General features: G+C 46.7%; 1 protein-coding gene across 1 annotated transcript in view; it reads left to right on the top strand.

The window, feature by feature from the left end:
• Positions 1–22,910, top strand: part of ARHGAP31 (Rho GTPase activating protein 31) — a 57,054-nt gene that overhangs the window by 17,390 nt on the left and 16,754 nt on the right. Inside the window, exons 2-3 of the mRNA XM_056340032.1 lie at positions 19,589–19,691; positions 20,212–20,356. Coding sequence (XP_056196007.1) covers positions 19,589–19,691; positions 20,212–20,356 — 248 coding nt within the window. The remainder of the gene's footprint in view (positions 1–19,588; positions 19,692–20,211; positions 20,357–22,910) is intronic.

Below are 22,910 nucleotides of genomic sequence, written 5' to 3'. Positions count from 1 at the left end.
AAAGCATCTAACTTTTCTCTTAAAGGAGAAAAAAAAAAAAAAAGGAGAGGGAAAAAACCCCCATCAGGGGTAATGAAATAGTTTCCAATGACTTGATGCAGTGTGGCCAAACCATTTGTAATAATTTCCTTTAAATTCCTTTTATATAGAAAGAATTAAATATGAAATCATGAATCAGGAAGCAGTCATCCTGCCAGCCAGTGACATGTACAGAGAGATCAGAGCAAAGTGAGAAAGACATAGAACAGCAGGAGACTTGCAAAAACCTTTTTTAGCCCTCTCTTTTTCTTCCTCTTTTTGTTTAGTGTACACATCCATGTAGTGCTAACATTTCTTACCCAAAAGAAGCTGCGGGAATCTCCTGCTGTTCCTCGTCTCTCCGATGGCAGCCCTGAACCTTCCTGTCTTGATGTGTCTCATCTGTCTGTGTTTCCTGATGGATTTTGCAGTCCCCAGATGTTTGGATACCTGATTCATCTCAAAGGAGACTGTGAAACATTAAGTATTTTTAAATACCCAGCTTTATAATTGCTTTGTTTAACTTTGCAACATTCTGAACTCATATAAGGCAATAATAAAAATCAGTGCTGTTTTCTTTCAAAGGATTTTGCTGTTGCTGCTTCTAAATTTGTGTGCGAGCAACAGATTTTGCCTCTGTGCTAGCAAGGTTGTAACATTCCTGTTTTCCGAATTCATATTTTTCCAATACTTTTTTTCCAAACCCTCTATAAAGATCCCTGTCAGGAGTGCCCAGGCTGTTGTGTAAAAGAGGACTAAGGTTACCCAAATGCTACCAATTCAAAGTTAGGAAATTCCCCAACAAAACCTGGAATCAGAAGAAAAAAAGACCTTCTCTCTGTTGTCTACAGAGATCTACAGGTCTACGAAGCTGTGAGTTACACTGGAGTTTTGCGTATCTCAAAAGCCTGCCTGGATTACACTCCAGAGTTCTGGCACTGGCCTCTGCTGCCTCCTGCCCAAAGTGGGAGATGAAGATGCCTGTCTGGACCCTAGCTCATTTTGAACTGGTTCTTCTCAGATTGCTCTGATCAGGGCTGAATTTGAAGTACAGACGCCTGAGTTCCAGTTCCCTGAAATCCAGGGTGTTTAGCTGCAGGGGTTTTATCTGAGTCTGTCTCTAGCTTGGCTCCAAAGGAAGGGAGAGTAAATACTACAGGCCAGGAGACTACAGATGCAAAAAATTATAGGCTTTAAAATGTCACTAGCTGAGCACATAATGGATATTCTTCAGATTTTATGATTAGCTGTTGTGTTCTGTTGGCCAATGCTGTCTTACTGATGAGATTTATAAAGGAGTCTCAGGTCGCAGCCGGGCAAGCTAGGTTCAAAAGTGGATTCCCAGGGAACATTACTATCTTTTTTGTGATGCTTCCTTTGTTTCTTCTGAGTGGGACAAACTTGCTGATGTACACCTGCCTGTGACTCCCCCCTGCTTTACCATCTCCTCTTCCAAGTCCAACAAGACATCGTTCACCCAAATGTCTGCTTGCACACTACACAGCCGAGGGGGTTATGAACCAGGCTATGCTGCTAAATCGTGTCATTATGCCCAACATTTCAGGATCTAGGGTAGTGGATTCATCCAACTGACTCCCATCTCTACCCAGAGCCATCCTAAAACCTGGGATGGCCTGCATGCTGCATGTGAAGCCAGGCTCTAACTCTACATGGGACCAGCTGTGCCCAGGGGACCAGGGCACTGGTCTGTACTCCATAACAGCTGTGTCTGCGCTTCGTGCATTCGTTTTGATGTGTCTCCCTGCAGCGGCTTTGCTACTCTGCTCAGGTGGCACAGCTGGCCTGACTCAATGTCCCCTGCCCGGCTACCCTCTGGTGCATGAAGCTATGGAGTAGAAAGGAATGTCAGGGCTGTGTGGCAGAGTTGGATGGAGCAGGGCTCTGCAAGCCAAGGGATCCGGTTAGGAACACATTCCTTGGCTGCACATTGCACAGCAGGTCTTCCCTAGCATGTGGCTCTCAACACCTTGTGTCCCTTCAAGCGCTCCAACACACAGGGTCTCTCACAGTGGGACACAAGAAATGTAAGGGATTCACGTGCTGGTAGAGAAAGGGTGTCTTCATTTTGTTACTGGGGCTCTGAAAAGTTTTCCAGCACCTTGCAGCACTCTGACACCTTGCCACCATTTCAGCATACTGCTTTTTGCCATCGAGCTCCTCCAGAAGCACAGGCTGTGGTGGCATCGGACCAGCTTCTGACCTCAGGGACACCAGTATAAAGCTGGGATGCTGCAGCCAACTGGTGTGGAAGTACTTCAGATCTGCATATACGGCAAGTGTTCCCAGATGTAAAGGGGCTTATGATTTAGGCTGGTGAAACAGCAGAACAAAAGCAACGTCTACATGACGTGGGTACTTGCAAATCTCCCCTGTGACTAAGTGCTTCCACAACATCCATGCTTTCCCTGTTAACACCAGAGTGAGCTACAAATAGGCTCCAGGGAACTCCAAGGAATGCACCGGAACACAACTGGTGTCAAGAGTGTAAAAAAGAACCAATTTTTAGGTGGATTTGTCAACAGCAGCTAGCGCTACTGTAATATACTGCAGCTGGCATTGAAGATGGTGGTAGCACCAACTCCTATAGAAGTAGATTGTGTTGGCCTAAATCTCTTGAAGGACAGACTAATGAGAAAGTATTGGTGAGACTGGATGGGTATCAGAGGAGCACCCAAGTTGAAAGCTTTGATGACAGTGCCTGGATGGGAGGTTCTGGAGACCTGGAGACAAGGCATTGTCTGTTTTAAGAGTGCTTGACCGCAGTATGACCTTCCTTAAATGAAGCCAAGCTGCAGACAAATATGATCTTTTTTGAGACATGCTGCAAAATTCCTCCTTGGCCAGGGCCCTTTTCTGCTGTAATTGGAGAAAATGAATTAATAATAAACAGAGAGAGAAAAGCATCGTGGTAGGAAAAGATCAACTGAACCTGAGACGTGCAGAGCAGAGAGCAGGAAGACTCTCTGCTCATTCCGAAATACGATCACATCCTTAAGGTGATGGCTAGCAGGGAAGCGCAGCAGAGCAGTGCTACTTGGGCTCGTCAGGCTGAAGCCAAACACCTTACTAATTTCAGATGCAGATGAGAGGCAACGGCTGCTATTTTGCAGCATGTTGGCGGGCAAAGTGGAGAGGGCAGGACAAATGTCCTAGAAGCCCTGAGATCCCCCTTGTACAAACCCTTCGGGTGGGCAGAGGGATGATGCTAAGGCAACCCCTCCTGGGTGGTGCAGGCTGAAAGTGGTTCCTGTGATGGGGCAGAGAAATACGGCCGGTGACTGGCAGTTTCTCCCATCCCTCCTTGAACTGCCCTGTGATGCTGTGACAGGAGGGAGACACATTTTGTGGGTGTTTGCCACAGGTGACAGGAGATGCCTAGGGTAGGACATGCCTGTCCCCCCCCCTCCCTGGACTTCAGAAAAACCATTTCCACTTGAAGTGGAACAGCTGTGAGGGCTGTGAGCTCCGACAGCCCTGCAGTCTGTTGGCTCAGGAGGCAGCAGCAACACATATATTTTGAGCCTTCCTCCAGACAAAGTGGGGAATGTCAGAAGGGGTGGATATCCATCCCAATATCCGAGGAGAGCCCTGAGTTCCCAGCATGGTTTCCTGTCCTCCTGGCAGCATCGGCAGCTGCTGGTTTGGAACAAACAGTCTGCGTGTCCCTGTGTGAGCCAGGGCAGCTGGAGGTGGATTTGTTTTCTGTTGATTTCATGGCAGTGTTGCTGCTTCAGGCCACTGCCTTGGTGTGAGGAACAGCAACATCCTAGAGGAGACACCCAGTGAATTGCTGACTGCTCCACGGCTACCCAATCTGCATGCCCAGCGTGGGAAGCGGTCAGACCACCCTGACGGCATCAACAAAGCCATGTTTGCTGACATTTCAAGGGAACAGAGACGGGAACAAAAAGCTGGGAACAAAACCTAGGAACAAAAGTCTTTGAACCAGTTGAGATCTGCAGTTGGAAGATACGGGCTTGAATCATAAATGCCAGATCCAAGCACCTTTTGGCTGGGGAGGGATTTTAAACCTCAGGCCAGCTCCCAAAGGTGGGGCTTGACTTTAGTCTCCATGGCAAGAAAGTGATGCTGAAAACGGAGTGCCCTGTGAAATGAAAACAAAAGGTAAAGTAAGGAAACCAGTGGAGAGTTGAGGAGATGGAAGAAGTCAGAAGGCAGGGAATGCAAGAAGTATAACTGATGTGCACAGACAGGACATCTTACCCAGTGAATTCAGGCCTCCCCTCCCACCCCCCACCAACCTCACTTCCCTGAAACTATCAGAAATAATGCAGTTTCTCCCCAGATGGCCTCTGGGTAGCTTCTTGCCATTATTGTGGTATTTAGTTATGAGAGAATCATTCAAGAGAGAAAAAAAGAGAAGAATGAGAAGTGAGACCAAGCCACAAAGTGTGGATCCAATTCCAGACATTCCCAGGCACAGGGATACTGAAGCCTGGTCTTTTGGTACAAGACTAACTTTTAGGACAGCCAGCCCAAAAGGTTGCTCCAAGAATCTGATCGGCAATATCTGACTCAGATCTCTGACTTTCTGCCGTTTTAGTCCACGTGTCCAGATTTTGGCTAGAAGTTTGGGTAGGGAGGGTCTTTCTGGTTTGGTAGAAGCTTGGGAAGAACTGAGCCTCTCCCTGAAAAACACATCTGTGTGAGACTTTCAACTCGACTTTCTGGGTCAGGAATACTGATAAATCAGTTGCAATTTCTGCGTGCCTTACCAACTTCGGAGCTTTTGAAGGTAAGTTTCTCTTCACCAGGTGTTCAGCTACAAGAAAACTGGCTGTGTGTTTTAGCTGCAGAGCAGGAATCAAAGCTGTGGGCTCTAACCCTAGCTGATCCACTAGCTCGTTGCAAGACCTCAGGCTGCCAACTCATTTCTGTTTCTCATTTTTTGCACCTATGGGATGAGAACGATATTTCTCCTCTGTTAGTTCATGAGTCCTTGCCAAGGGGTTAGAATTTTGCTGATGGAAGCAAAGCACGTTCTGTGAGACTGTGCTGGGGTTTTATCCTCGCAATGAGGGACATCAGATACAAGCAAGATTCCAAATGAGGTTTTTTTGTATCCTGAGGGTTGAAAAGCAAACCCTAGGATGCTCACTTCCTTATTCTCTCGCTCACTGACAAGAAACACACACAATATTCTGGGCTTCAGCTTGCAAGGAACGGTGCTGCCATCCTCAGAAGTGTACAGAGAGGAGCAAACACTAACCAGTCACTGATGATATCACTCGATATCCATTAGAGCCAGGTCCCGCTTTGCACTGTGCTCCGGCTGCCTCTGCCACAAGGATTCCTTTCAAACCGCAATCAGAATAAAAACCCAGAAACTTTCCCAAAATAAAAAATCTCTAAAAGGTTCTATTGCATTGAAAATAATAATATGGAAGTGAACATCACCTTCTAGAAACAATATATTGGAGTATTTCTTTGGTTGAAAAATCGAACTGAATCCGATGAAACAGTTTGGTTCTGTGAAATGCACTCTTTCCCACTGGAAAATCGTTCTGCTGGAAGATTTTCAAGCAGCCTTTCTTCCCGCATGCTTTAGTATCCAATTTAAACTCCAGCTGCTGGTTGCGGCTGTCCCTTGTAGTAGCGAGTGCTGGCACTATATGCTTTCCTTTATAATTAACACAGCAAGGTCTTCTAGGCGATCTCACCGTGGCTTAAAAGGCATCACCTGATAATGGCATGGGAAGGCCTGGAAGATTGTTTTGTCATTGTCACAGCGTCCAGTGCAGGACCGTTCCCTTCAGGGTAATCTCCTGCCACATTTTAAATTTCCAGGCAGCACAGTTCCCACCCCCTCCCTTGAGAAAGCGATTCTACATGATGCTATGTCTCACTCTTAGGAGGTTTTTCCTACCATTCAACCTAAATTTCCATTCAGCCACTCCTAGTTACAACCCCTTGATCATCCAGAACGAGCCGTTTCCCTCGGTGGTATTTATACCCCGTGCAGACCACTGTTGTGCGCGTTCGTTTCTCTCCTGGCAATTCGGGCCAGCTGTGCCTCTTCACCACCACCACTTTGTTCTTCCTCGCCAGTCAGTCCCTGTAGATCGTTAGTTTCTGCTCCTTTTCTTTTCCTCCTCCCCACGTGCAGCAGGGTATCCTGTTTTCCTTGTAACTGTAGCCACGCTACAGGGCTAAGAGATTGAAGGATTTTTCTGTTAATAATCCCCACACCCTTTTCCTGGTCAGTACATTGCTTAAGAGGGATTGAGGTAATTCATTCATGAATAGCGAGCCGTACGAAGAGACAGGGGGAGTGTGATGGGAAAATGTGAGCACGGTGGAGCCTGTTTCTCTGGAGTGTTCCTTCGTCAAAGTGCGGGTTTGCTCCCAGAGCAGCTTTGGGAATGGGGTCCCATCCTGCAAAGCACTCACGGGTTTTAGCTGGCACCGCCGGCTGCTAGGCACCTTCTAGAAAAGCCACCGACACTGTGTAGGCTGGAGCTCCCTAAAATAATCCGGGAGACCTCCTCTCCCTGTCCCCCATCCCGCTCTTGAGTGCGAGCAGCGGCACAGCTCCAGCGCGGTCCAGCCGTGCGGGGCGCATCTTCTGCGGCCACAAGGGCTCGCCTAAATGTCAGCCCTGCGAATTTCAGCAGCCCTGGCCAACTTCTGCTGTGAGAACGTAGGTGGGCTTTTTTCCTTCGCATCTTACACCCACACCGGCTGTCAAGATTTTGCAATTGCACCTCGAGTAAGAATTTCTTCTTGTGTGGAAAACTAAGCCCCAGTTCACTCTCTTGCAAGTCTGCTGGCTCTGCCAGACTTGGGGCCACATCTGCTGCTGGCTACAGTTGCATAAAGCTGGAGTGATTTTGTCAGCCTCTGTGGCAATTTATGGCCAGAAATTGGAAGTGTAACCCTTTGCTTAGCTCCTACAGTGACACAGGAGGGTGAAAGGATAGGAAAAGAAGGAGAAAATCACGTTATAATATATTTTATTGAAATCCCAGAGGAGCATTAAAAGCAGTAGTTGAGAGTCTAAGGGGCAGGTCCTGTTCTGGCTCTTGCTAAGGACCCCTTAGTAAACCCCCTCCCCTCCCCACCCCACCTATTTGGCCATAGTTTTAGATGTGGTATAGAAAATGCTGGGGAAACCTCTGGTTGCAGGGGAAGGTGTCCCAACACGGGCCAGCTTCTCGCCTGGTGCAGGAGGCTGAGGGAGCCGCGTGGCTGAAATGCTGCGGAGCGCAGGGAACGCCGCTGCCACGGCTGGCTGTGCTCCTCGTGCCTCGTGCCCTGCCCCTCCATGTACCCACCACGACGGAGCCTGTAATCACAGGGTCCTGGGCTGTGTCTTATACTGTGAAGCAAACTGATAACCTCCCGGTGGGAGCTGGGACAAGCCCATCAGCTCCCCTACCAGGACAAATGCAAACCTTGAATGCCATGGAGCAGGGGAGGTCCGGAATGATGTCTGGTTAGCTTTTCCCTTCTCTGCTGTGGCAGTGGCTCATGCAAGGGCAGTCTGCGGAGCTGAAGGGCTTCAGCTTGGCATAAGCCGTGTTCTGCAATCGTCATCCAGTTTCTCCACTGTTGATGAAACAGTGCTGGCAGCGGTAAAGATTCCTCCATTTGAAAGAATAAAACTGAAGGCAATGGTCTGGTGTAAAGGTCTTGGCATCTCCCACAGCTTATGACAGCGCCGCTGGAGCACGGAGGCCATGGCTGTAGCTTTTCTTTTGTGAGCTTACATTCCTTAGCAGTGGGAAATCAGCAGCTGTAATTAGTCTCTGATGTTCTCTGCTAATAAGTGATTTCTCTGGTACTTGCAAATACCGGCATCCCCGAGACACAGCTCTATTGTTTTGACCTTTTATCTCTTCTCTCTCCTCCTCATTGAGAGGGACCCCAGATGTTCTTCAACACTGCTAGGAAAAAAAATACCAACATCCACCCCTGCTCCTCCCCATTATATCCCTGTCTCCACTACCATAGCGGTTGTTTTTTTTTTTTCCCTCGGGCGCTGTGTAGGAAAATGGCTCCTGCTAGTCCTCATGGAAAAGGACACAGATGCCATCAGGAAGCCCATTTGCTTTGGGAGGAAGAGGGACCTGACATCAACAGGAAGAGCTGTGCGGCAGGGCTGCTCCTGCCTGCGAGCGAGGGGGGCCCTGAAAACAATGTCAGCTGGCGGCTGAGGACTGGCGGGCAGGAAACGCGTGCACGCTGGTGTGTGCTGTGCAGAGGAAATGATAAGCGCTACCTGGCCTGAGTTGGAGCAGAGATAGCATGGTAAAAAAAAAAAAAAAAAAAAAAAAAAAAAGAAGGGGGGGAAGGTTGTTTTTCTTCACACGGGTTCGGAGCCTGTCCTTTGCCAAATGGAAAAGAAAATAAAAGCAAAATATGGAATATATCAGGGATCCGTTGGGGGGCTTGGAAACTGAGGAGTGCAGTTGTGAAGTGACTAGATTTACTACTTCAGTAACAGCTGGATATTGCCTTTTTTCCCATTGTTAGCACTGAGAATGACCCTCAGCTTGATAACCCCTGGCATGCGTATTTGTTGAGAGATGGAGGGAGGGAGAGGCTTATATCCTATGTGGAACTGGGGGGATTTTCTGTGGGGGAGGAGAGTCATGGGGACAGCTGCTCCTGCTGGGGGCAGAAGGGCCTTGGGAATACAAAGAAGAGTAGTGTATAGATAGATATCTCTCCTGACTTGTCCCTGCCAGGTGAGGGGACAGAAGACTGTTTGGGGAATAAAAAGATACCGTCATACTGGAATATTTTATTTGGCTTTGTTACTTGCCTGTAAAAGCCCTATTGTGCCTCATTTCATCACTGGCTTTGTGTAACGGAACTAGTTTTTTTTTTCTGATACCCTCGCCCCTCTGGCAGGCGGTTGCAGAGGTACAACCCGGGCAGGTTAGCTCTGAGAAACCACGGCGTGTGCTCTGGGTGCATCCCGGTAGTTACATACCGACATCCTGGGGTGGAGGTAGACACAAACAGCAGGGCAGGAAATATTTTCTTCTAAACAATCCCAGTCCAGCATCAGCCTCTAGAAGGCTGGGAGGCCGCGCGACACCATCTGCAAATGCTGTTCTGCCTCCTCTGCTGTCCTTGATGACTCTCAGAGGCTTGGAGAACAAGCAAGCTGCCCTCTTGCAACATATGCGAAGTGCTGATGTGCCACAAGGTTGATGGATGGAGCAGAGCTCTCTTCCCTGCTGTTTCTGAAAGAAGCCCTGAAGGTGCAGTGCCACATCCAGATGTTGGAGCCAGGCTGCTCAGCAGCTTGTTTTAGAGCTTTTTACCCTCCCTGGTATATGTTAAGCAAAATACGATCCTGGTGATCAAGGCTGTAAGGTATGCTTTAGAGGACTGCAGCCTCTGGAGAGGGAAAGGTGTAGCCAAAATGACCCGTATCGCATGGGCTACCTTTCTTCATTAAGCTCCCGAGTGAAACCGATCCCTTGAGACTGGTTTTGGACTTGCTGATGTAGAAATCCATGCGCGCCTGAGGAATCCACCCCCAAACCAACAGCTTTCCTTGGCTGAGGGTAAGGACTTCACCCAGAAAGACCTTCAGCACAGCAGCAGCGTGCAGGGCCATGCGCTAGCTACGTGCATTTGGCTGGGACAGGGGAGCAGGGCAAATGGCTGTGGCCATGGCTTGTTCTCTGGCTGGCTAAGCAAGCTTCAACAAGCAAGAGCATCAGCATATGGCGATGTGTCCCCTGTACCTACGACACCAGCCTAGCAAGGCTTTTGCAGCTTTTGGCTCTGTAAATGTCACCTTCAGGTATTACGTTTTGATTGACGCCTTATTTGACAAAATTAAAAAAACCCTATTTCTTTAAGAGGAATTTCCTGGTAATGCACATAAACCCCCTCTCTCACACACACATATATGCATCCATAAATGAATATGGTTGCATATGTAAAAATACATGCATATATCTATATATATACACACACATACATGCTGATATATACATAGATATACCTTTATTTATGTATAGAGGTATGTGTGTCTGACCAGGTGCTGCTTCTGGCTGAATTTTCTCCATGCTGCTGGGACACAGAAGCTGAGCCCACAGGCTGCGGCAATCATACGCCCTGGGCATTACTTAGGATGAGTAGAACAGCACCTTGTTTCACCAGACAAACATCAGCGATCCAAGTCACCCACAGCTTAATCCTCTCCAAATAAAGACTGACCTGTTTTCAGGCTCCTCTGAGCAGGGCTGGGAGGAGCGTTCCTAGGTGACCTTCCACTGCCAGCAGCAGCCTTAATTCTCCACTCTGTGTTCAACCTCACAACATCATTTTATGTGCCTGTAAAGCTGGTGAAAATGCTTCTGTCATTCCTACACCTCGTTTGCTAGTATTTGCATGCCACAGTAAGAAGTAAGAGTGGAACAAGCAGATTTTTTATTTTTTTTTTAAACATTGCTGAATTCAATGGGATTTTTTGTATGAGCGTGGTTCTTTGGGTCAGACCCAGACAGCCTTGCAGTGAAAACACTCAGTCTAAATATATGCTCAGCAACTGAGCAAAGATGGAATGGATTTTGTGCAGCTTGGCTTCAAATTATAATGACTGATTATTGCTAGTGCCTTCGCATGTTTGTTTTCAATCAGATTGACATCATAAAGCCTTATTTACTTTTTCTCTAAAGTCTGTTTTCATTTGCTTTTCACTTCTCATTTGCAGCTTTTACGGGTTTGTATTTAGGCTCCTCATCTGTCCATCTGTGATATATAATGATCCTCAGCAATTTTCCCTGCTCTTTGCCCTAAGTTGTTGACTGTCCATAAAACAGCCCATTTGGAATAACCTCTGGAAATTGCTGTACCACTCTTCACTAGGAGAGCCCTAGAGGCAAGATCAGTGAGAGGCCTGAGCGAAAGAACATTGCTGCATAAACTACTGTCAGCCTGCATCCATCCATCAATGTGACAGAGGGCAAAATAATAAGAGAAAAGATATAATATGTGCCATGAGATTCAGCCATGCAATTTTTCATCCATAGGAGGGCTTGGTCCAGGACCATCTTCTCAGTTACTTCGTACCTTGCTACCAAATATTAACCTGGGCTCTCAGAGGGATGATTGGCCCCTGCTCCCCCTTTCACACACCTGAGCTCGTTGGCACTGCCGTTCTGCATTAGCTGGCACAGCTGGATGTGTGCTTTAAAGCTGTCATACATACTTGTAAATGACTTGCTGTGCAGCAAGCATGGCAGGAGAAGGAGCGCTGATGGACCTCTAGCCTATCCTTGCACGTTCGAAGGGACAACAGAAAATCCCTGGGAAAGAGTAGCAGGGAATGCTGTAGAGCAGCCCACTGTGCTGCAGCACCAGTCTTCATGAGACAACTGCCCAGCTCCTCGCTCCACCCTGTCTCTTCACCAGCAGGGTACCAGCAGCATCATTTACCCTGAGGCCTCCCAAGAGCATTTATTTGGGAGTTAGTTGCTTTGTCCCAGCATGCCATCGCTGTGAAAGTGGACTAAGGATCTTTCTAACAGCAAGACAGCGTGACAGAACAGAACAGAAAGTACAGACAAATTCTATATCTTACTGACATTGCTATAGATTTCAGTGGTGGTGTTTGTGAAAGGCATGGTAAACAGGACTTCAAAATTGTTTAACTAGTAGCTGATATTTTTCAAATGTCCATCAAGATCTAAGCACAATTTCTTTCTAACTTCAAAAGGCTTCCTTATAAAGAGAAACCTGGAATCCCTATTGCCTGGCATGCTAAAGTCTGAGGCAAAAAAGAATAAGGGACAAACTAGCACTGACAGCCAGGTAGGGAGTATGTCTTGATCCCCCTGAGTTGCCTTTCTCCAGATTCTGGCATCCTAAGAATCCCGTGTAAGAGTTCCCATGTGCCAAAGGAGCTGTTGGTTTCTATGCTCTTTTTATAATCAATAAATGGGTGTAATAGCTTACAATTCACCCTTAGAGTATTTTCAGGACTGTAAGAAACTGAGCAAGTCTCCGTCAGCTAGCAGGGTCAGGTAAAAGATGGAGACCGTGCACTGTTTGTTTTCTAACTAGCTCCCAAAGCCCTTGTAAATGAAAACATGTAGGTCAAAATCTGTTGAGAGGAGGAGAAAACTTACGAAATCCACATATTTTCCTTGCTTTTTTGCCAGCAGTTAAGTAGGTTAGCATGGCTTACATTGGTGTCCATGCTTAAGGAGAGCAGAGAAAGGAAGGAAAACATGATAGTGTGACACCTGCAGCCCATAAGCTTGTTTATTGATCTGGATGAAAGACAGTGGGCACTCCAGAGACTTCAGATGGAGCCCCCATCACGAGCTGTCCATCCCGGTGCTCAGCACTTACCTGGACTCTCCCCTTGCAGGCTGCTTCTCCCAGCTCCCTTGAGCTGCAGCATTGCCCTGCTCACTCCTATGCTCCATCAGCGCTGACACAGCCTTTGGATTTGGTAACATTTTTAGTGTGTGTCATCAGTAATGAGGTTAATGGCAGAATTCCTGTCTCACAGTCTGCTTATCCTCATAGGAGCTAGGCGTTTACTGAGGCGAAGGTCAACTCATTATATGCAGCTTCAAAATGACGCTGATCTTTGCTATACTTAGACGCAAGTCCCTTCTCTGAGACAGCATATATTGTCCCCTTACTCCCACCTCTGGAATTAACTGCCCCAATTGCTTGTGCTGTGGTGAACAAAACACCAGACAATATCCACCCTGATCTGCTGTGGATCAGAGTTAGGATTCAAATGGCAGGCTGAGGACGGGCACAGCTCATTGACCTGCCCTGCAGAACCTAAGCCACTGCTTTCCAAGGTGGCTGTACCCCAGTCACAAAAGTTAGGAGTGGAGATATCCTGTTCAGTTATCTGGTCTTTTTTTTTTTTTTTTTTTTCTTTTTTTTTTTCAGGAAGCCCACAGCAGGATGTTTTCCTAACAAAACTATTCTAGTATTTAGTGCAACCTCTTTTCAAAAGTGCTTGCATGACAGAATTTGCCAGCTAAGTCAAGGTATTTAGTCATGTTTTGGAGGGGCATGGTGACTGCTGGGGCTGAGAGTCAGAATTCAGTGTCTGCTTGTGCAGTGCTTTCTCTTAGTTTTGCTTTTGGGTTGTTTTTTTTTGGTTTGGTTTTTTTTTTTTTTTGATGTGTGGTGTTGATGAGCCAGCCAGGTCTGCTGCCTGCTCTTTAATTTCTGCCTGGAACATCACAGTTGTCAGATCTGCTCTGGAAAATCGGGTGTTCCTACATATCTTCTTTAGATATGCCAGGTGTAAGCTGGGTATAATATCAATGGGAAAAAACGCTCTTGGTAGCGGTGCCATCGACTTTATTCAGACTCACCCTGGGCCTGCAGGCTGTGTTGAAATGCATTTGCTCGGAATCAGCATGCTGCATCCCCAACAGCTCGGCATCTCCACTTCCCGCCAGGCCACGGAGGGTGATGCCTCGCAGCAACTGACAGATCTGAGATCCCTTTTTCCTACGCCTTTGCTCACCAGAATCACAACAGTGTTCAGGGTGGTGCTTTCATCGCAGGGAACGGCACTGTTGTCCTAACCTTTGTGACACTGCAGAGACATTTCCCACAGAAATAGGGGAGAAAAAAAAAAAACTTAAGTGTGTGACTTCCGTGGTGATTCAGTTGTGCTGTCCATGCAGAGAGGATCACCTCAGCGCCAGCTATCTGCCTTTTTTAAACTGTCTTTATGGCAGCTAAGGGGGAAGAGGCGAGGAGGAGGAGAAGCTGATTTGTTTTTTAGCCTGTTTGGTGGTGTTTGGCTGCCTCACACTATTCAAACACAGGTGTGTGTGCGCGGGGGGGTTGTGGTAGCTCAGTGCTAGCAGCCAACTAAGCGCTGAAATTTGATGGTGAGACAGTTTATTTTTTCTTCTTCTGTAAAATGAATTTAGTGCTGGTGAAAAGTATGCATAGACATCCTGGAGCCTGAAGCCCTCTGTTTGTCCTTGTAGCAATTACGTCCAGGCAGGGCAAACCCTCCCCTTCCCCAGCTCTGCCAACTTCATCTCTGAGCAGGACTGATCCTCTGCAGTGATTTCGGATGCTGTGGTCCCTTCCAGCTCTGGCCACCACTGAAAAGGAGACAGTGGAAGGCAAAGGAGATGATATGTGGGGGCACGGCAGGATTTATCCTTAGCTGCCACGGATTAGGGCTATGCATTGGGAGGCAAACTGGAATCGTGACTTCTGTGCTGGACCAGGGCTCTGGCGAGCTGCAGGGAGGAGAGCACAGCTTGCTCTCCTCTGGAATCTGTTTCCCAGCCAACCTTATGCCTAGTAAAAATCAGACAAGATCAGCAAAAAAAAAAAAAAAAAAAAAAAAAAGAAAGAAATCTAGTGAATCAGCATTAAAGCTCGTGATTTACAGTAGGAAGCATCAGGAAATGCAGAAAAATGTCACATCAGAGATACTGACTCTCAAGTACATTCCCATTTATACAATATTGTTCCTTTCCTGTGATTGGGAGGCCAAGTTAATATATTAGTATGTTCTAAAATGCGTACTGGTTTGTTATTTTTGTTTGTGCAAAATAACAACTTGATTGGGAAGCCAAGTTAATAGTATATTCTAAAATGTGTACTGTTTTGTTATTTTTGTTTTGTACAAAATAACAACTCTTGCTTAGTACAGACTGGAACGCTTATTTTTTAGGAGGAAATATTTCTTAATTTAGCCATGTAAATTGAAACAAGAGACTCTTTTGACCTTTATTGTCACGCTATTGACATGTTATGATAGGAAGCATGCACTGCTATTGAGGGGAATGGGCAACAATGCAAAAAAATACTAATATGTAACAAAAACAAAATGGTGGAATAAAAATGCCCACAACTTTTTTTATGGCTCAGAATTCATTTTTAGGAGAAATAAAAAAAACCCTAACCTGCAAGACAAACATCAAAAATTTGGTGTTTCAGGTGAAATGAAAGGTCTGCATTTACCCTCCCATTACTTGAACTAAAGTTAAAATAAAATTAGAGAGGATGTGAAACCTCCTCCACGTGGCATAAACCAACCACCAAGGAGGACCTGAGTAGCTCTGTCACTAATTTTTATCCTTGCAAGGAGCCCTCTGAGAGAACAGCAGAAGGTTAAAGACAAAAATGAAGCCTGCTGCTGTCCTGCCCAGCTCAGTGCAGTGCAATCTGAACTCATGGCCCAGTCCAGGTTAATTAACCTTTCACAGTCTTGCTGGACAGTATTCACAGGGACTGGTTAGGGTAGCTGGGTCAGCAGCCTCCTCCCTAGGGTCCTTCTGTAGCCCAGGGAGACTAAGGGTTTCTCCTAGAAGTGGTGGCCACAGGGCATTGATGGCATCTCCTGCTGGACCAGGGCCTTTCTCACTCTTTGCTGGTTTTGGTGGGAGGCCAGGAGGCCATCCTTCCACCGGTCATTAGATGTGGTGACTGCCTCTCTTCCTAGTGCCCCCTCCTACTTGGGCTGTTTGGTGATTTAGGTACGTGCTTAAAGGTCTCCCCGGCTTTGATCCAAAATGCTCAACTTTGTGCCAGGTGGAGCCTTTATCAGGCAGGCAAAGAGTGAGCCCCTTGGAGGGGAGGTTTGGTGGGTGGTGGCATCATGGCTGGGAAGGGACAGAATAAGGAGAGCTCCCCCCATGCCAGCAATGCTGGGAGGTGAGAGGCTCAGTGCCCGTTGCTGGCACTGGAAGCCAGAAGGGTCGGAACGGGAGGGAGGTGCAAGGCTTGACCTAGCAGGAGCAGCACACGGTGGTGGGGTCACGGAGGTGGCACGAGCTGCGGTCATGGAAAAGACCCTGGTGAAGGTGAATGTCTGTGTACGCTGAGCTCAGGGGTGATATCCAGTGAGAGTGGAACGAGTTACTGCGACTGCCCTTCTGGTTTATTTTTGTCTAGGGGAAGAGAAGTATTGTCTTTTGTGTGCAGTATGTTTATAACTCAATTTCCCTTCTGACTGATGCCTTGCTCCACGCTCTCTTCTCCTCCTCCATCTGGTTTCTATTGTAGTTTTAAATGAGGATAGTTTGGCTGTCTGGCAGAACAAGCGGGGTCTGTGTGACACCAGCTGCCTCTTCCAATTTCTCAGCCTCCAGCACAGTTTTAATTATAGAAGTGTCAAGACTGGGGACACCCCCCCCCCTCCCCTTTCCATGCCTGCATGTACATGCACAGCCCCAGCTACAAAACCCATCCACGTCTGATCTTCCTTCGGGAGAGACCCAGCCCTGTGATTTATGTGTGCCCTATAATGCCAAATTCCCTGTTGCAAAGCACGTGCTAGAGGCTGTACCTCCCCGCATTCAGGGTTGATCAGGAGCCACATCTGATATAATCAAACCACCTCAAAACCATGCGAGGGAGATGCTCGCTGGTGCTCTAACCTCACCTCCCCCAAGTGCCCGAAAGACTCAGCTTTGTAGGAGCTCAGAGCTGCTCAGGAATTTCAGAGCTGCAGGTTCTGCTCAAAGAAAGCATTTGTTGTGCTCCAGTTTCATACAAGCGCTGCATTTAGGGGCTTGCTTCGCAGAAAGCTGATGCAGTCCCTTTACCTCCAGGGATCTGAGGTCAAAGTCCGTAATTTTCAGTTGCAAGTGAAATGTGTCCTGTGTTGTTGGCACACATTTTGGTGTAACTGGCAGTTTCTCTTCATAAGAACCAAAGAACCTCGTATGGCAGGAAATCATGTACATGGTGAGTGAAAGGCACTGGCAGAGACAGGTGAGGAGCCCAGGGCTGGAAAAGCAGGGAAGACTGCAGGTCTGCAGTACGAGACACCCGCAGAGCTCAGTGCATATTGTCTATCTGCAGTCTGCAGGTTGTCTGCACCGTGGAGTCTTCACCTGCTTTTAAAAATAAGTTGAATTTTATACGTATGCTATAGATCGCTCCCCTCAGGCCCTTTTTTTGCTTACTGGTTCTCGGCAGATGGATCTAGCCTTCTCTGGTTTGTGTATAAGAGGTTTGCTTACCTGCCTGAGGCCTCTTGACCTAGTTTATCCCAAGGAAACTTAAAACTCAGCATAAAAAGAGTATGATTTAATAGGTCTTACTTTCAAGAGGTCAAATTAGTCACAACAAACATCAGTATATGCATTTTTAGTTGGTGTGTTTATTCTTAACACTGAAATTTTAAGAAGTATCTAACAGGGCACCATGGGCATGGACCCCATTTTTGTGGCAGCTAGGTACCATCATATGAAGTTTGTCTGTACGAAACACCCTTTAATTTTTAAACAAACTTTGTCAAATGGCTGTTCTGATCAAATAGGTTTTCTGTTCAATCAGTTCTCCTTTTTCCAGGTAGCATGGAATGGTTCACCCATTCTCCACCCAAATAGAACTGAAGTGAACATGGTTCTGCGTAGCTTTAATTTTTGCTGTTTACATTAGATGCATTCCCGTAGACCCCTACCAAAAAGGAAATGTTAATATGCCATGTATGCATAGCTCCTGCCACAAAGGTGGCACAGCCTGACCACCCAGGAATGAAGAAGAGGCTTGAAGTAATTTCCCTTGCCTTTTTTTTTTTTTCTAATTCTGGCATGCTCATCGTCATATGATCCGAATTCCCTATTGCAGCCACACATAATCAGGTCTTACTCAGAGATAGGAAGTTCCTCTTTACTGATGCGTCACTTGGGCTTTTCTTGGTAGGATTTTAAGGAAATTTCATGCTTCCCTTTTGCTCCATCTCCTTCCACATCATCTAGTCATCTTAAGAAGTAGGTGCTGTACTCAGTGAAAGGAATGCTTCCCATATACCTTCTGGAAGGCACTGATGTGTCTTCTCAAAAAATCCTTGAAAGAGTATCCTATAGCTCTGCAACTGCTGTGGACAAAGCTTTGACTCTGTAGACTTCACCTGTCCACTTGGTGATTTCATGGTTTCACATGAACGTTGTTGTAGTAGGCTAGAGCCCAGGCCAGAAGCCCGGCCATCAGTCTTAGCCCAACAACCTGAGGGTCCTAAACATCAGCCCAAGGGCTTTGAGTGTAACACAACATGACTAATGTGCCTGCATGATGAGTCCCTGCTCAAAACCCCCTAAAGTCAACTGTTCCCTGTTGTTTTGGAGACGCTCCTTTAACTGAGGAGAATTAGTCTGTTTGGATCTTTCAGGCTTCCAAGTAATCCCTGGTACTTTGTGTACTCCTGCAGTTGGGCTGGCCAGCTGAGAAAGGACACACAAGAAGGACCTCTGCCTCCCTTGGTAGGAGCTGGGAGGCAGAAGGGTAGCACTTTCCAGACCGACTGTGCTCAGGAATAGCGTGCCACTGAGGTAGGGACTAGCTTGGGAGCCCTTCTCACCAAAGCCTGTGCCCTGGGCTGCTTCGTAGGGGCAAGTTCACCCATGAGCTGGCTCTGGTCTCAGTGGCACCCATGAGAAATACAATACCGTACCAGCTGGTTTTTGTTCAGGCTGGCCTTGGAGTGCTGTCCTTACATGCCAACTGCTGAAGCCCACTTTCATATGTCATTATGGTCCTGAACTTCGAGCAGAAGACCTCAGGGAAGGTCCAGCCAGAGGCAATATCTCTGTGGTGTTGCAAAGACGCAGTAATTGCTAAGCCTGGATTTCCAGCCAAACGTGTGGCTTAGTCTGTTTTCTTCCACACAGCTTCCCGAATGCGCAGTGCAGCAGAGTCAGCACTACAGCGAGGAACTTCAACTTCTGCATTTACTGACTTTTGCGCTTATGGCTGTGTGAAGCATTGCATTAAATATACACTAGTTTCTAGTACCTAATAAGGAAGGGCTCCCTTACTGTTATTGTTATAGTTAGGGTTGTTATAGTACTGGGGACAGGGAGGCTTGGTTTGACCAAGAGGATGAAGGTTTCCTATACCTATATAATGGGGGCAAGAATAAACATACACTTTGGGTCCAGGTCTGGATATAAATGTTGTGCCTCAGGCTCCTCTCAGCTTTAAGGCTGGTTAAGTCTTTGGCTCATTATGTCGATGGAGTTCTTTTGCAGCCAATGTCAAATTTTGTCAGTGTGCAGATCTAGTCAATATTTGAACTTTATACCCCCTCTGTGGGAGTTTATGAGCGCTAAACTGTGGGTATATAGGCTTATATGGAAGTGTGAATGCTTCTCTGATTTTTATCCAAGCCAGTCAGACCTTTTGGCACAATGCAGCGAGGCTGGAGCTCTGTCTTGGGGAGGGGGGACGTTCCCAGGACCTCAAGCTTTACTTCATGCTTTCAATTAGAATGAAAATGCTTCTTTTTTCTGGAAAGAAAAGAAAAAGAGAGATAAAGAAAGCTTACCTTTCTTCCCACAATGTTTCTGTGACTTTAGGGATAGTCACTGTCATGTTAATGAGCGTGGCATGGCACAACCATAACATGTCCTCACTTTGCAAACTGGCTACGGCCACTTTGTGGGCTTTATTCTTGGTTTGCCCTGTATTTCTCCCATTGCTGTACCCTTCCCTTCATCTGCAGAGAGCTTCTGCTGTTGTTTCATGAAACTGTCTCCACTGTGGTGACTTGTGGAAGTTCTCGGTGTGTATTCATTGGGCACCTTGCCTTGCTTTCCTCTCCTAGTCCCCTACGTACTGAAGAGCTGTGCGGAGTTCATCGAAACTCATGGCATTGTGGATGGCATCTACCGCCTCTCAGGAGTGACATCCAACATCCAAAAGCTGAGGTAAGGGCAACCTCTCAGTGCCAGAGGGATGTGGTGGCACTGATCAGCACCTTTTCGCTGTTAGTCCCTCAGGTGTAGACCGGGGCTGGCAGAGCTCACGATCATGCAGAAAATAAACTGTCTCTGAAGCTGGTAACAGGGAAATACAACATTTCAGGGATTAGTCCATGAACAACAAAAAAAACCCGACCAAAACCCCCCCAACCACAAAACAATCTCCCTGTGCAGCTGTTAATGGGAAAGGCACGGAGGGTCTCTGCAGAAATGCTAAGTTTTTCTCTCTCCAAGACAAAGCGATCTCTTTATATCAGGTTGAGGTTCACTCATAGGGCTCTCGGGGAAAACAGAGACTAGTTGAAACCTCGGGGCTCGACCCCTGGAGACAACCTGGGCCAGGCTGCAGAGACATCTCTGCTTGCCCGTTTGTTTTTTTCTTCTAGCTGTAAGAGCACTCAGGGTGGAGTACTGGGATGCTAAAGCTTTTATTGGCCTACGCTGTTGTGTTTCCATGTTGTTTCAGACAAGAGTTTGTTTCTGACCAATGCCCGGATCTGACAAGGGAAGTTTACCTCCAGGACATCCACTGCGTGGGGTCACTCTGCAAACTGTACTTCAGGGAGCTGCCCAACCCTCTCCTCACTTACGAGCTCTACAAAAAATTCACGGTGAGAGCCTCTGCTGTTCTCGTTCCTCTCCAGCGGTGCGGATGCATGTTCCTCCATGATAGCTGTTTGGGATTCACTCCAGTGCCCTGGCTTCTTGTGCATCTATCTGTGTAAACACTTCTCAGTGCTCTTCCCTTCTCATCTTGTGCTGGCTTTCTTTCCCTGTCCTTGTTTTTTTTCCACCATTTCATGTTTATTTCTCAGTTTCTCTGCTGTTTCCTCCCCTTCATCTTGCTCATTTTTTCACCACATTGCTTCCCTGCTGTTACTTTTCTCCCCACTGTGCACCTCCTCCGAGAACTAATTCTCTTTCTTTTCCTCATGACTGTCCATCACTGAGTGTCTTCTGGGTTACCTGTGGCTTGTGATCACAATCACAAAGTTTCCTCCTGCCTGTCCCTCCAACAGTCACTGACACCTGCACAAACTGATGGCTCAGCCCATGTGTAAAGCACCATCTTTTCTGCTTCTGTAGCATTTTTCACACAGTTTGTCCGAGTGCAAATGATGACACAGGTTACTCCAGCTATGGCATATCAGGTCCATCGTGATCATGTCATAAATACAAATGGCAGAGGAAAGTGGCAGCTGGCCAAGCAGAAATCTCTAACCATGTTTAAAAAGATTGTAATTCAAAGAGTAGTTATGCGACTCTGCAAAACAACCATAGATTATACATGGATATAGCTGGAGCCTAGGAGCAGACTGCGGGGGAGCAGAAAAATAAGACCACAAAGCCTGAATTTTTAAGAGAGTTAGCTAATTTTGATGACAGATAATATTTTATTAAAAGGTGGCACAGCAAGCTATGCTTCTTATAGTTACCTGCTTCTTACCGCTCTAAATCCACTTTCGGTTGTTTATGACAACAACAAATTTAAATCCAGCTATCCAGGCAGAAACCTTATGTGCCAGAGGTGTGACTTTTCAGCTGAAAGAATTCACCAACTTCTTAAAACAACTGGGGGTGGGGGGTGGCAAAGATTGTTTTCTCAGTGTTAGAAACATCCGTCCTTTGTTAAGAATTTCTGTCATCCCACTCTTTCCCATTTGCTGGGACAGACATCGCCAAAAATGTCAGCAGTTGCAGAGATTTTTTGCAAAATCCTGTCCAAATGAAACGGGAAGAGGCAAGTAACCTTCGCTTCAGGTGTCGCCCTCTGCATCGCCTCTGTCCTGAATCAAGCGCTTCCAAGTGGCACTGCTATGGCACAGACGGCGCGGAGAGAGATCCATGGGGTCCACAAAGACTCTCCCCAAAGACACCCTGTTGCCTGCTGTGGGAAAAGGCAGGCACATCTCTGCGAGGGGGCTTGCTGTGGGGCGAAGCCAGGTGGGAGTAGCCAAGCAGCAACCTGCTATAAGGTGGCAGGTAGCTGTTGGGGACGACAGCGGGGCTGGGAACACGGCGTGGGAGCTGGCTCGCTGTGCTGCCCGGCAGATACACGACAGCGTTAGGGGTCTTGCTGTTTTGATGCTGAAATTTAAGCAAGGTTGGTTGGTGTTTCAAGGTGATGTGTAGTCAAAATTTTGAGCAGATTTGAAAAGTTGACCTATACCCTCAGGATAGAGAGATCCCGAGGATATAGGATAGGATCCCTAAGCTAGAGACAGCCAGGATGAATAGGATCTCAAAAATACAGGGTATCACTCAACCATTCACAGTAACTGATGAGTCTCATTCTTGTTGAAGCTATTTGGCTGGTGTCTTTCTGGCTATCACTACTGATTTATGAAAGAAAAATGCTCTAAAGGAAACATGAAGATTTAGATGGAAACTTTTTTAGGAAAGAATGTTTGCTGAAAAGTGCAGTTTTGGGATGATGACTTGCAGATTTTCGGTAGATACATTTGGTAAATAGTTTTATTCAAAAACAAAAGGGAAAACATTTCTGTAACTGTCTAAATGTTTCTTTTACAAATACTTTCTAAAGGAAATGTTTGAACATTAAATCAACACATCTAACTCTTAAATAAAATGCCTTTCAGAAAAGGGTTAAACAGCCCCAAATTTAAATGATAACTTCTTTCAGTTATGGTTGAGTGTGATGCTTTAGTCAACCTTGAACAAATGTTTTTTAAAATCCCAGCTCCCCAAATTGTTATCACTTTGGATTCACCTACAATGGATTTTATTTTTTTTTTTTAATCTCTGGCTTTTTCGTTTGTCTGCTCAGCCACAAAATCTGTTATTCACGTAAGTGTACTCAGTGAGGATGTATAATGGGTAACCCAGCTGACAGGAAGCACAGTCAGATACCAGGAGGAAAGAAAGAAAAAAAAGACCAGTTCCCCAAGGAGCAGAAAAACTGCGAGGAGCATGTGTATGCGTGGGGTGTCTGAACAGGGGACGGTGGCAGCTGCGCCGCAGCAGAAGAGCGCTGGTAGGAGTAAAGGATGTATGCTAATCCCAGCCTGAGTCAGTCGGAGCTGTCTCTGAGATGGGATAGGCTCTGCTTTGAGTCACCAGAGTGATTCAGACATTTGTGGCTAAAGAAAGTCAAATTCTTAATGAATAGAGAGGGGTTGGGATTTTGGTCATCACTATGTCAAG

Source organism: Falco biarmicus, chromosome 5 (genome assembly GCF_023638135.1).
Source record: "Falco biarmicus isolate bFalBia1 chromosome 5, bFalBia1.pri, whole genome shotgun sequence".
NCBI lineage: Eukaryota > Metazoa > Chordata > Aves > Falconiformes > Falconidae > Falco > Falco biarmicus.
The sequence above is the reverse complement of the archived record's forward strand: the minus strand, read 5'-3'. Positions and strand labels throughout refer to the sequence as shown.